The sequence below is a fragment of the Alexandromys fortis genome, unplaced genomic scaffold, assembly GCF_014885135.2.
Source record: "Alexandromys fortis isolate MF-2015 unplaced genomic scaffold, M_Fortis_MF-2015_v1.1 scaffold_69, whole genome shotgun sequence".
Lineage (NCBI taxonomy): Eukaryota > Metazoa > Chordata > Mammalia > Rodentia > Cricetidae > Alexandromys > Alexandromys fortis.
This window is the reverse complement of record NW_026067951.1, coordinates 3,367,943-3,383,246: the sequence shown is the minus strand read 5'-3', so window position 1 is coordinate 3,383,246 and position 15,304 is coordinate 3,367,943. Positions and strand designations below refer to the sequence as shown.

The 15,304-nt window shown below is 37.7% G+C and overlaps 1 protein-coding gene across 5 annotated transcripts in view; it reads right to left on the bottom strand.

Annotated features, from left to right (window-relative positions):
- Nucleotides 1-15,304, bottom strand: part of Upf2 (UPF2 regulator of nonsense mediated mRNA decay) — a 100,233-nt gene that overhangs the window by 69,742 nt on the left and 15,187 nt on the right. For all 5 annotated transcript variants that reach the window (XM_050150580.1, XM_050150582.1, XM_050150583.1 and 2 more), the window contains exons 5-7: nt 14,160-14,354; nt 8,640-8,789; nt 6,006-6,109 (exon numbers count right to left, since the gene is read on the bottom strand). In XM_050150580.1, the coding sequence (XP_050006537.1) occupies nt 6,006-6,109; nt 8,640-8,789; nt 14,160-14,354 (449 nt within the window). The remainder of the gene's footprint in view (nt 1-6,005; nt 6,110-8,639; nt 8,790-14,159; nt 14,355-15,304) is intronic.

Sequence of the window (15,304 nt, the reverse complement as noted above, 5' to 3'; positions counted from 1 at the left end):
AAGTAAATGTTTAAAAAACAAAACAAAACAGAAACTACTAAGGGCTGGACTTTCCAGATGGCTCAGTGGTTAAGAGCACTTCCTGCTCTTTGAGAGTACCCAAGTTGCAAGTGCTGGGTGGTAGTGGTAGCAATGTACAAATGTCTTTAATCCCAGCACTCAGCAGGCAGATCCCTGAGTTAGAGAAGCCTGGTCTACAAAGAGTTCCAGGATAGCCAGATTTACCCAGAGAAACGTGTCTCAAAATAACATTAAAAAAACAAAACAACAACAAAAACTCAGAGCACTCAAGTTTCATTCTCAGGACCCATTCTGCACCATTAACAACTGCTTGTAACTCCAGATACAAGAGATCTGACTCCCACTCCTGGTTACCGTGGGTACCAGCAAACATAACACTTACACAAATATAAAACTAAAACTAAATCTAAAAAGAAAAACTACTAAAATAAAACATTTCTGATTGAGATAATAACTGATTTATGGGACTGGACAGATGGCTTAGTGGTTGAGAGCACTGACTGCTCTTCCAGATAACTGCTCTTCCAGAATTGAACTGGATTCAATTCTCAGCACCCATATGGCACATAAAACAAAAAAAATAAATAAAATTTTTTTGGTTTTTCGAGACAGGGTTTCTCTGTAGCTTTGGAGCTTGTCAGGGAGCTAGCTTTCCATAAACCAGGCTGGCCTCAAACTCACAGAGATCCGCCTGCCTCTGCCTCCCCCAAGTGTTGGGATTAAAGGCGTGCGCCACCACCGCCACCCTAAAATAATCTTTTAAAGAACTCATTTATTCCCTTAGATTTATGGCTAGGGGAATTAAACCCTAGATGGTGCATGCCTTTAATCCCAGCCCTTGGGAGGCAGAGGCAGGTAGATCTCTATGAATTCAAGGCCAGCCTGGTCTACAATATCTAGTTCCAGGTCAGCTAGGGCTGTTACACAAAGAAACCCTGTCTCAAAAAAAANATAGTCAATGACATCATATATACACAAATAATTTTACAATGTTCATTGATGTGGGATTCCCCTCTGGATACTGTGAATACCATTGGTGAATAAAGAAACTGCCTTGGTCTATTGATAGGGCAGAACTTAGGTATGTGGGGAAAACTAAACTGAATGCAATACAAAGATTAATGGAGATGGGTTAAATTAATATGTAAGAGTTAGTCAATAAGAAGCTAGAGCTAATGGCCTAAGCAGTGTTTTAAATAATATAGTTTCTGTGTGATTATTTTGGGGCTGAGCAGCTGGGAACCAAAAAGTGGCCTCCTTACAACAGTTCATTACATATGAATGGTACATGGGTCCCCCAGTGTCCTTCATCCTTGTCATTTGAGAGTTGAAAAATAAAACTAGGGTTGGAAAGGTGGCTCATTGATGCCAAGTCTCATCTGAGATCTGAGATCTGAGATCAAACCCTGGGACCCACATGGAAGGAGAGAAACCAATTTCCAAAGTTTGTCTCTGGCTTCCACATGCATGCCATGACATGTGTGCCCACACTGCATACAAAATAAAAAGATAGAACAGAAAATGTTTCTAAAAGACCTATTTCTTTAGTCTGTCAAGAATGGAAGAACTGATATTTAGAACCTGTAAGGAATTCTAATTGGTAACAGCACAAAAGACAGTGACAAACCAAGTATTTTTATCTTGCCAGTACATATTAAGCTCTGTAACCAGGGGAAGGAGCCCCGAAACCACATTTCAAAGCCATGGATGAATTAATATAAACACATAACACAACACATAAAATTCAGGTATTTGTAATTTTGAGAGCCTCTTACATTCACATCTGTAAAATTAAAGCACAGACTTAGATCCATAAGAAAAACTTGAGCTTTATAAGTTTTTGTGGTTAAATATACAGTTTAATTGTACCTTCATAAAATTATTGAATTACATTTTAGAAAGTCTTAAACCGTTCTGCCTAATAGCCACTTTTCCAAAACTCTTCAGTCATTCGGTTCTTTGATAGCAAGTATGGAAGAAATTCCTCTCAAGAAGCAGCGATGGTCCAAAGGAAAGTGTTATTCATCTATCTGGCTCTCAGAAAGCTAACCCAGAATTTACTGGAAATGGCTTTAATACGAAGTTGAGAACTAGGGAACTACAGCTTGAGTGCTGTAGTAATAATGTAACTAATATACACTACTGTTGAGCGTCTCCACTGCAGCTTTATGCTAGCACCAAAATACAGAGTGGAAGAAAGCAGCCATGTCAAGATACTGTTCTCACGCTGGTATTACAGACTAATAATGTATCTTTTGGGGACAGATTCAGTCATTTTTTTTTATTGTTTTTATTGAGCTATATATTTTTCTCCAAGTAATCTTCTAAATGTCAAAGATAAAAGGGACCTGTGGAGGAAGCTACTATTAGAGAAATGAAAAAGACAAGGAACCATAGCAGCTATGATTGCTATGTGTAGTGGTATAGGGAAGACATTGAAAACAGTTGCTATCTGCCCTATAGATTATAGAACTTACTCAGTGCTACTGAGTAGAGATTGTTCACAGTATAAACAGGTGACCAGTTCAATGCCCATTCCAATGGCATGTATCCTGCATGAGAAATATGGCAATTTTAAGAATGTACAGCTTTTGTCTCAGTTTATGTTTTTATTTACTGGATGCATTTACAGAAGACTTATACAGGTCTTGGTGAAAGAAAAAAATAACAGAAGCAATTAAGAGATAAGATAATAGGGTTTATGCCAGCTACACACAAAGTATCATGCATAACTTACAGAAACTAAAGTCTGTAACATCAGATATCTGGAATAAATTTTATAAGTTTATTGCCAATAAACCTTTCGGTATTAACTCTAACTAGAGTAGAAAAGTATCTCGGATTAGGAAGAATGCTTCCTCCCTGTATCAATGAGAGTTCTCTAGACAGTCTGCTTAAAATATTAGTATTCGTCACATTGCAAATACTTTGGACAAAAGTGGTACTTCACTACTGTTAAAAAAAAAAAAAAGGATTGCAGAGATAAATGCTACAATTACTAACTTTTTGAAAACTATACTGACCCTAGAGAATATTCAATTTAGAATATGTTCAATCACATAAAAAGTAACAAAAATGTCTCTAAATCATTTGAAGAAAACCTAGAAATGACAATTATGTAACTATGGGTCTCTAGAAAGGGCTCTTCTAAGCACTGAGGAAAAAAAGGGAGAGAGATTAATAAACTTGATTTAAAAGTAAAAAGGAAGTCACTAGTAGTTATACACATTTTCTTCTTTTTTTTTTTTTTTTTTGGTTTTTCGAGACAGGGTTTCTCTGTAGCTTTGGAGCCTGTCCTGGAACTTCCTTTGTAGACCAGGCTGGCCTCGAACTCACAGAGATCCGCCTGCCTCTGCTTCCCGAGTGCTGGGATTAAAGGCGTGCACCACCACTGCCCGGTTTATACACATTTTCTATGACGAGTACTTTACACTAAAAAATTATTCAGAACATCAAAGACCTTTTCTTTTTGTTTTTTGTTTTTTTGTTTTGTTTTGTTTTGAAGACAGGGTTTCTCCGTTTATCTATGGTTGTCCTGGAACTTTCTCTGTAGACCAGGCTGGCCTCAAAACTCAAGAGATTGGTTTGCTTCTGTCTCCCCAGAGCTGGGATTAAAGACATGACTCATCACAACTAAGCTAAAGACCTTTTTGTATAGGCAACATTCAATGCCAATTATTTTATGAGAAACAAAGAGAAGTTTCTAAAACATAAATTCACTTAAAAATAAAAATAAGTCTTTTAATAATTTGGGGGGGTGGCAAGACAAGGTGTCTCTATATAATAGCTTTGACTGTCCTGGAACTCACTTTGTAGACCAGGCTAGCCTCAAACTCACAGAGATTCATCCACCTCTGCCTCGGCTGGGATTAAAGGTGTGTACCACCACCGCCTGGTTTTTTTTTAGTAAACGTCTTAAGCGTAAAAAAAAAAAAAAAAAAAACACCCTACAATTTATAAAAATACAGTAGTGAAAAATGGTAGATACTGTTTTAAAAAGCAGTTGGACTACATTAGGTGGTGGTGGTGCATGCCTTTAATCCCAGTACTCAGAAGGCAGAGGCAAGCACATTTCTGATTATGAGGATAGCCTTGTCTACAGGGCAAGTTCCAGGACAGCCAAGGCTACACAAAAAAAAAAACCCTGTGTCTAAATGCAAAAACAAACAAAACCAAAAAGAAACCTCAGTTATCACAATTATTTTTCTTTTCTTTTGAGACAGGGTTTTACTATAAAGCAATAAATCTACAGCCCAGGCTCTTCTAACACTCAATCCTACCTGTCTCTTGATGATAGGATTGCACCACCATGTGGGACTTCTATAATTACTTTTTCTGCAATTACTTTTCTCTTATACCATACCAAAATTTGACATGAAATAGTTACTTAAATAAAGGTAGTTACAATATGGAATCTAAAACTGTATCAAGCTGGGCAGTGGTGGCACACACCTTTAATCCCAGCATTCGGGAGGCAGAGACAGGCAGATCTCTGTGAGGAATTACCTCTATCAGACTGGATTGTGGGAATAACTATGAGGCATTTCTTGATTGCTAACTGATGCAGGTAGGTCCAACCTATTGTGAAAAGTACCACCATCATCCTTAGGCATGGTGGGCTTGGCCTGGCTAAGAAATACAGTTGAACATAATATAAACCCAGGAGCAAGCCGTGAACAGCAGTCCTCTATGGCTTCTGCTTCAAGTTCCTGTACCTAACTCTAACTTCCCTCAAGAATGACTACAGCCTACAGAATAAAAAAAAAAAATTCTTTTCCTCAAGCTGTTTTTGGTCAGTATCTATCCCAGCACAGAGAAGCAAACTAAATCAATACAAACTAGAACAACCCAAATATGATGAGCTGAAAATTCCTGAGAGGCAATCCTGGTTCTACATAGCAAATTCCATGGTAGCCTGAGATAAATACCAAGACCCTAGTCTTACAAAATAAAACAAATATGTGATGATTTAAAAGAAAAATGGGACTGGAATGATGGCTCAGAGGTTAAGAACACTGGCAGTTCTTTCAGAGGTTCTTAGCACCCACATGGCAGCTCACAACTGTCTATAACTGCACTTCCAGGGGAACTGACACCCTTACACAGACAATCATATAGGAAAAACTAAGCACATAAAATAAAAAATATAACAAATTGTTTTAAAAAAGGAAAACATACATACATATGGAAGTATACTCTAAAACTGAAATGCAATAAAAGCATTCATTTTATAGAACTAGTACTGATATTAAATGAAAGTTAACATTTTAAAAGTTATAATTTATAGGCATGAAGAATAAAATGGTGCTAACTCCTTCATTTATATACATATGATACTAGGACATTCCTCACCACCAGGTCTGCAAACACCAAAACAGTAAAAGGTGGGGCACTCTGAATATTATGAAGACATTGGTGGCCTTAGGTGCCATCAGAAATCTACACAGCACATTCTTCTCTAAAACCACATTTCTAAAACTGAAGGTCCCTATGTGAAGGGGAAAAGTATCAGACCAACAGGAATCTGGAGTTACTTCTACTTCTAAACAAAGAATGTATAACTAGCTCCAATTTTACCTATATTTACTCCCACAAAAGACTCCCTCTGAAAATAAATTGGTTCACTGTATAATTGCCACAGCCTAATAATACTGATATTTGACAGTATAAGACTCTTCAAGACCTATATGTTTTTGTTAAACTATATAAGGATAAGAAAACCCTTCTAAGAACTATAGGCAACTAAGGGGTGGTGAGAGCAGGAGAAGCAGTCCCCATCCCTGGAAGAAGCCCCCTAACTTTATTTGTAATTATGCATACATATATATTTAACAGAAACAAAGAGAGGCCAGGAACGTGAGAGCACGGGAGATGGTAACATAAGAGGAGTTGGAGGAAGGAGAGGGAATAGATGGAAATGATATAATTTTAACTTTTTAAAAATTATCAAATTTAATTAAATGAAAAGCTCATTAAAAATATACCTTGTCAATTAGATCTCGGTTGACACAGTTAGGCAACTGCTGGAGGAAAGCATCTACTATGAGTTTGAGGTGAGATCCAGTGCTGGCTTCTTCATCTTCTTGTTCTAATATAAAATTAGTTTGTGGATAGGTTAAAAAAATAAATAAACAGAGACTGTAAGAACAAAATCATCCAATTATTAGTGATCTGAAAAATAAACCATGAAGAAGATAAGTTTGTATGGTACATGTATGCACATGTATATGTGCATGCCTGTGCAGAGGTCAGAGGGGCGGAGGGGAGTCACGTGTCCAGTTTCTTCTTAAATCTAGAACTTCTGCCTCTTGGCTAGGCTGACACCCAGCAAATGCCAATGATACTCTTATCTTTGCTCCCCAGAGTACTGGGGTAAGCATGATGAAGACAATGTCCCCCTTATTATATGGGTGCTGGGATCCAAACGCTGGTCCTTATAGTTATGCAACAAGTGTTCTTTACCACTGAGCTCTCTCTCCAGACCAGAAAAAAAAACATTCTGTAAAGTATTTATAGAAGGCTAAGGATATTGGAGATATCCCTAAAATCATAATATCAAGTCACTATAATATTTCAGATACTAATTATAAACAACTTTTACCCTAAACATGATGTAGGAGGTCCTTCTGTATTTGTGTTGCTTTCATTGGTTGAATAAAGAAACTGCCTTGGCCTTTTGATAGGGCAGAACTTAGATAGACGGGGAGGACAGAACTGAATTCTGGGAGGAAGAAAGCAGAGACAGGCAGACGCCATGAATCTCTGGCCTGAGATGGATGTAGGTTAGAATCTTGTCCGTAAGCCACAGTCACATGGTGATACACAGATTTAATAGAAATGGGTTAATCAATATGTGAGAGTTAGCCAATAAGAGGCTAGAAATAATGGGCCAGGCAGTAATTTAATTAATACAATTTATGTGTGGTTATTTTGGGGGTTAAGCTAGCCAGGCAGAGAGATGCAGCCCACCCCTCCTATTACATAAAAATACACAAAATTTTTTTTAAATCTATTCAAAACATTCATATAGCTTTACAGTAAATCTAGTAGTTTTATCTTCCTGACATTTATTTTCTCACGTTCTGCAATTAATATCCCCATCAACTTTTGCTGATAAAGAACCAAGGTTCCTCATTCTGTGTAATTTTGGGGGTGGTTGCTGCCAAAGCACAGCACACTATCAGCCGTTGAACAAACTGTATAAGCACAGCATAGAACTAAAGCCCTTCTGTGATATTTATACACAGCCAGTGAAAGAAACTCTTTGACGTCATGAGCTAGTATGATTTAGACCTAAGGAATGTATTAGCCACGTCCACGCCTCTTCTTGCTGATATAGAAAAACAAAATTTGCTCTATAAAACTATGACGCAAACAGAGAAAATAAATACTGATAGAAGGTATTGTTGTAATTAAAAGTCTTAGCATGGAGTGGGAAGATGGCTCAGAAGTTAGCACTTGTTGCTCTTCTAGAGGACAAGAATTCATTTCCCAGCAGGCATATTAGATAGTTCACACTTGCCTATAATTCCAGTTCTAAGGAACCCAACACCCTCATCTAGCCTCTGTGGACACCTGCACACATATGCAGCATACATTCACATGGATACACACATGTACAAATAAATAAAGATAACTATTTAGAAAACAATAAGTATACTTATTACTAAATAGAAAACTACTCAATTTAAGAGATAGATAAAATTAACACTAAACAATGAAATCTAGTCATTTCTATCTCAACATTTTTAGGGTAACTTTCAAACATGCTTATGGCAAATCCTAATAACAACTATAATAGAATTAGAATATTTAGGGCGGGGGAATAACTCAGTGTAATTGGCCTGAGTTTGACAGACACTGTAACACAGATCTGTAATCCCTCTGTTCCTATGGGAGGATGGGAGATGAAGATAGGAGAATCCCCATAAACTCATAGGCCTGGTAGCTGGCATAGGAGGCAGGGAACAAAAAAAGAGTCCCTGTTTCAAAGAAGGTGAAAATTAAGTACCATCACTCTAGGTTGTCACCTGATTTCCATACAGATGGAAATCCACCACACACACACACACACACACACAAACACACACACACATACACACACAAATATATTCAGAACAATGTTAGCACATTGTTGGGAAAGTATTGAGAAATATTTTTAACATCTTTATAATTAAAATATTTGAAATACACATGGTCAGTAAAGCCAATAGTCATATAATATTAAGATTCTAACTTATATCAAATTCTCTTAGTGACTAAATAAAGAAAACAGAAAAGGTAATTAGAAAACCAATTGGGGCTGGAGAATGGCACAGTGGTTAAGAATACTTATTACTCTTGCAGAGGACTGGGGTACTGTTCCCATCACTCAGACAATGGTTCATAACCTTCCCTAACTCCAATTTTAGGGAATCTGATGCCTTCTTTTGAATTCCATGGGCACAGGAACACAAATGGTGCATATATATACATACATGCCAAACACTCATACACATTAAATAAATAAATAAATAAAAATATTAAGAAAACAATGAGGGATTAAAAATAAAAGATTCATATTTTTCATTAAGAGGTTTGTGTGAAAAATAACAAAAAATAAAAACTAGGCTTTTTACCTTGTTCATCAAGGAGTTTCTTTGTAAGGTCTTCAGCTTCATCTCCACCTTCTAACTCCATCGTATCATCATTAATCTCTAGATTCTCCAACTCAAGTTCCAAGTCATCAGGACTTGATGCCTCCTTATTATCCTTTGGTTCTTTTGCCTCTGTTTAAAAACAAAGAATAAGAAACTGGGGTTTAATTGCAGAATATTTGCCTAGCATGCAGGGGGGCTTGGGTTCAATACAGTAAAAATAATTAAAATATATAAAAACAAACAACAAATATATTTGAATTCAAATCAGTTCAAAATACTGTACAGGGCTAGAGAGATGGCTCAGCAGCTAAAGAACTCTGGCTGCTCTTCCAGAGGACCTAAGTTTGATTCCCAGCATCCACAAGGCAGTTCATAACTGTCTGTAACAACAGTCCCAATGAGTACAACACCTTTTCTGTTTTTCAAGGGTTCTAGACATGCATGTGGAACACAGATATACATGCAGGCAAAATTCCTGACGTAGAAAAACAAAAAACAAATCTTGTAAATCCTACTACAAAAATATTAAAGATTCACAAAATCTATGTAACTTCTCTAAAATTTTTATGCCTGCTCCCCCCAAAAAATTAGATAAAGTTTGAGTTTATATGACTTGTCTAAAACCTTAGGTATACGATCTGAATGAAAACTAAATAGAGATTTTTATAAAATAGATTAAGCTTATTGATCCATAAAATATGAATCTTTTCAATTCTATTGTTTTCTTAATGGTTTTTAAATTTTATTTTATGTGTATAAGTGTTTGTCTTGTATGTAAATATGTATGACCATCTGTACTCCTAGTGACCACTGGAATAAGCTATCTTCTTCATTTCTGTATTTGTTCACTGGAAAGAGGGAAGGAAAAAAAACAAGGAAGAAAAGGGAGGGATGAAAAACAAGGAAGAAAGAAAAAGGAGGTATGGAGGCAGGCTAGCTAGCTAGCTAACATGTTACCAGGATCTATGTTAAAGATAGGAGATAAAGTTCCTTAGCATAATCTCATAAGAAAGCCCTCAAACTCCAAGATAAATTCAGGTCTATCCATCCCCCAGCTCTCTCTCTAGCGCTCTCTCTCTCCTCTCTCCTCCCCCTCTCTCTCTCTCTCTCTCTCTCTCTCTCTCTCTCTCTCTCTCTCTCTCTCTCTCTCTCCTCCCTCTTTAAATTTTACTTTATTTGTATGGATGTGCTGCCTAAATGTATGTCTGTGGAGACCAGAAGAGGGGTCAGATCCCATGGAACTGGAGTTAAAGATGGCTATAAGCTGCTCTGTGGGTGCTGGGAATCAAACCTGCCTGGGTCCTCTGGAAAAACAGCCAGTGCTCTTAACCACTGAAGTATCTCTCCTGTCTCCTCTTTTTTATTTCTATATGCAGTATGATCTCTCTTGGGTTATGCAGGAGGTAACACTGAAATATAATTTGATATAAAAATTAACTTAGTAGCAATATATTAAACAAATTAGAAAAGACTAAAGGCAAAGAAGAAATAATCAGGAAGGAGATTAGAGGAAACAAATGAACCTAACAAGGGAAAATGGCTAGAAATAAATAAAATAGAACCAAACCTTACTTCAACAAAATTGGCAAAATGTTGATATCTGTAGAAATTGAGTAACAGGTAAATATGAGTTCATCATTCTAGCCTTTATCTCCTTGAGATTTAAAAAAAATCTATTTATTAAGCAAGAGAGAGAGAATAAGAAAGAGAATGTGTGCTTTCTCATTCCTGTAACACCGGCACTAAGGAGACTGAGGCAGGAAGGCTAATGTATGTTCAAGACTAGTCTGGGATAATGTTCTAGGCCATTCAGGGCTACAGAGAGAGAGATGCTGTTTCAATAAAATAAAATTTAAGAACTCAAGCTAAAACCTTTATGCTTATATATCCAAACTCATATATACAAAATGAATAAAAATTGCTTTTAAATTCAAACCACCTAAAATATTATCAGTGTCATGCCTTCTATTATCCTTTAAATTCTGCAATGAAGGAAGAAATGTTTCACATCATGATAGTCAATGTTATACCAAAGATATAAAAAAGCTCTACAGAAAGCTTTTGTTGCCTTATAAATATAGAGACCACACTCACTCATTTCTTTATTCAGCAATTATTTGCCGAATTCCTACTATTCAGCTACATATGGTTCTAAACAACAGAGATACAACTTGACTGTAATAAACATAAAGGCCACTTCCCATATGTAGCATGCATTTACCCCTCCATATTTACTAATATTTGGCTATCAAAAGAGTATTTATAGGTTGGAAAGATGGCTCAGCAGGGAAAGGTACTTGCTACCAAGCCAACCTGATTTTGATCCCTGGAGCCAACACTGTGGAAAGAAGAGAATGACTCTCAGGAGTAGTCCTCTGACTGCCACATGTGTACACATACGGAGAAAAAAGAAAAAAAGAAGTATCTTTTTTATTTTACAAAAGGATTTACTGCACAGGGTTATAGCTCAGTGGTAAAAGTGTTTACCTCAGGCCCTCTTCTTACTAATATGTTTTAGTTATTAATTAACACAAGGTTCATCTCCAATACAAAAAAGAAAACAAACACATTTACTGATTAGTGAGTACACAATCACAACTACAGTAAGCTACTGAATGCTGAATTTTAAAATATGGCTCCTATGCTTAGAATAGGTATAACTTACCTGAGGAAGTTAAACTAATATTTATGAAGAAGTGTCAAGTGGAGTACAATGGTGAACATATTATAAGTAATGTTTGAAAGGTTTATATAAGGCAAGACTGGCTTACTCACAGACTGAATGTTTAGGATAGAAAAGTCAAGGTATAAGACACATGATGAAGTAGTAAGTCTGAGACCAATTATGTAATGTTTTTGAGACAATGATAACAATTTTAAACTGGGTTTCAAACTTGGGTAATGCCATTAAAACATTACAATTATCACTAGGAGGCACTTGGATATCTTGAGTTCCAGAACAGCTGAGGCTACACAGGAAAAACAAACAAACAAACAAACAAACAAACAAAAAAACCTATCACTGGGTATGGTGGCTCAATCTTTAATCACAGCACTCCAGAGGCATAGGCAAGTAGCTTTCTTTAAATTTAAGGCCGGCCTAATATACATAGTTTTCTAGGACAGCCAAAAATACAAAGTGTGGTAGTTTGAATGTACTTGGCCCCCACAATCCCACAGGGTGTGGCACTAGGGAAGTATGGCTTTGTTGGAGTGACATTGATAGAAGAAGTATGTTACTGTGGGGGGACAGGCTTTGAGGTTTACAAGAGTTGCCATGGTCATAACATCTTTTCAGAGCAATAAAAACCCTAAGACAGAAGTTGGTACTGGGGCTGGAGTATTGCTGTGATAGGCCAGACCATGTTTTTGTCTAGAGTAATATGGACTTTGAAGCTGTGGATTAGAAAAGCAATTGAATGTTTTAAGTGTTTTCTAATGGCCAGACTAGTAGGAGCATGGAAGACAATGGTGCTGATTTGATGAACCATGGGGGCTCACTCAAGAGGATTCACAGGAAGAATTTTAGTATGTTGCCTAAAGATTGTACTTGTGATATTTTGGTGAAGAATGTGGCTACCTTTTGCTCTTGCCTGAAGAGTCTGCCTGAGGCCAAAATGAAAATTTTTTTTAATATCTTGCATATCACCATAGAACCTTCATCTGGCGATGGATGGAGATAGAGACAGAGGCCCACATTGGAGCACTGGACTGAGCTCCCAAGGCCCAGATAAAGAGCAGAAGGAGGGAGAACATGAGCAAGAAACTCAGGACCACGAGGGGTGCGTCCACCCACTGAGAAGGTGTGACTGATCTAATGGGAGCTCATCAAGGCCAGCTGGACTGGGACTGAACAAGCATGTGATCAAACCTGACTCTGAATGTGGCTGACAATGAAGGCTGACTGAGGAGCCAATGATAATGACACTGGGTTTTGATTCTACTGCATGTACTGGCTTTTTGGGAGCCTAGTCTGTTTGGATGCTCACCTTCCTAGACCTGGATGAAGGAGGGAGGGCCTTGGACTTCCCACAGGGCAGGGCACCCTGACTTCTCTTAGGACTGGAGGGGGAGAGAGTGGGAGGGAAGTGGGGGGATGGGAGGAAGTTGAAATTTTTAATAAATAAAAAAAAAAAAGAACCACAAAAATATATATATTAGAGCTGGGCAGTGGTGGCTCACGCCTTTAATCCCAGCACTCGGGAGGCAGAGGCAGGTGGATCTCTGTGAGTTCCAGGACAGGAACCAAAAAGCTACGGAGAAACCCTGTCTTGAAAAATAAAATATATATATATATATATGTAAGGAGAGTAAAAATAATTCTTAAGGAAAGAGTAACAGCTAAAACAGCGACCAGGCAGGAGCACAAAGACAGAACAGTTTGAAAGGCAGCATAAAGACGGGTCTGAGAAACAGGTCTGGCCAGCACCTCCTACTGTTTCAGACTTTTAGATTTCTTTCAACGTTCTCAGAGACCTGACTAGATCTAGCCTAGAAAGAATATTATGAAGAGAGAAAACTATATAAAACCTATGCTTTGAGGGGGAAACTCTTGTCTTCTAAGATCTCACATGACTCCATTGTAAGATACTAAAAATAAACACTTCCAAATCAATTCAAAATAGTGTGAAGATACTGGCTCTAGAAAAGATGGTCAGTGGCTATGAAGATAGCTCCATGGGTAAGAGCACTTGTACAAACATGAGTTCTAATAGCCAGCATCCACATACAGCACACAAACTTGGACACTTAAGCCACTAACTTCCACACTAAGGGTGTCGAGGGGACACACACAGGATAATGATGTGGAGTAGAGATTGGAGGGCTTGCTGATTGTCAGTTCAGTTTCAAATTCAGTAAGAGACCCTATCTAAACTAGGTGGTGGTGTGCCTCGCCTTTAATCCCAGCACTCCTGAGGCAGGAGCAGGCAGATCTCTGTAAATTCAAGGCCAGCCTGGTCTATGGAGGAGCAAGTTCCAAATTGCCAGGACTGTTACAAAAAGAGATTCTGTCTTGAAAAACCAAGAGAACCTGTTTACAGGTAGTAACACGGAAAGTAACAAAAGAGGACACAAAATGTCCTCCTCTGACTTTTCCTATGTCACCTTGGGCCTGCACACCAACCCAAACATGGTAACCATCACCTTCTAATGCTCTGTTCCTCATTATTACTTCATTCATTTAATCTGATGCTCACATGCCAGTGTTTGCTTTTAAACATATACCATTCTGAAGCTCTTTTCTATCATATGGAATTTCAGGTGTTTCCTTGAGAGTTTGCCTTTGGAAGGAGGGCAGATGGCTAAGTGGGTAAAGCACGTGCTCTGCAAGCCTGAAAACCAAGTTTGATCCCTGGAATCCACATGAAGGCAGAGAGAACTAACTGTAAAGTTAGGGTTCTCTCTGATCTCCATGCACTACCACCAACCCTTAACACAGATTAAATATGCACAACAATAATATGAATAATATAAATAACATTGGAAAAAATAGTTTACCTTTGGAATCATCTTTGTTAGCATCTTTGTTCTGACTTTTTTCATTATCTTTAAACAAAATGGCTGGAACAAATGCTTTCAAATCAATGAGGTTTTCATAAAAATTCCGAGCATCTTCATCTTCCCATATACCACCTTCTAAGTCATATTCTCCAGGTTTACCAGGTGTAAATATATCGATTCCAGGTCCATGCTCTACAAATAAAATAAAACATGAGCAGATAACACTATTTCAGAAATAGCATGGTAAACATAGCACTTTACTTTTTATTTTCAATTTTGTAGCTACCAAACCTCTATTGTTTCAACTGACTTGAATTTCTTTAAACAAAGAAGCACTTGAAATTACACGTGATAACTTTTTTTGTTGTTGCTTTGTTTTTTGAGACAGGGTTTTTCTGTGTATCCCCAGCTTTCCTGGAGTTCACTCTGCAGACCAGGCTAGTCTTGAACTCAGAGATCCATCTGCATCTGCCTCCTGAATGTTGGATTAAAGGCTAGTGCCAATGTGTCTGGCTACTTTTTAAATTTTTTTTTAAATATTTATTTATTTATTTATTTATTTATTTATTTATTATGTATACAATATTCTGTCTGTATGCCTGAGGGCCAGAAGAGGGCGCCAAACCTCTTTTACAGATGGTTGTGAGCCACCATGTGGTTGCTGGGAATTGAACTCAGGACCTTTGGAAGAAGAGCAGGCAATGCTCTTAACCACTGAGCCATCTCTCCAGCCCTACTTTTTAAATTTTTATTTATTCTTATTATGTGTATGCATAAGTGTGTGTCTGTTTGAGTTTACTGGATTCCCTGAAACTGGAGTTATAAATGTTGAATGTAGGGGCTGGGCACCAAACCTTTGTCTTTTCGAAGAACAGTAAGTGTTCTTAATTAACTGCTAAGCCATCTTTCCAGCCAGTGATGATCGATCAATCTATCTATCTTTTCTTCCTTCCTTCCTTCCTTCCTTCTTTCTTTTTTGTTTTGTTTTGCTTTTTTGAGACACAGTTTCTCTATACAATAGCTCTGGCTGTCCTAGAACTTGCTCTGTGGACCAGATTGGCCTCAAACTCAAAAACTCAAATCCGCCTGCCTCTTCCTCAGGAGTGCTGGGATTAAAGGTGTGCACCACCACTGCGAGGTGC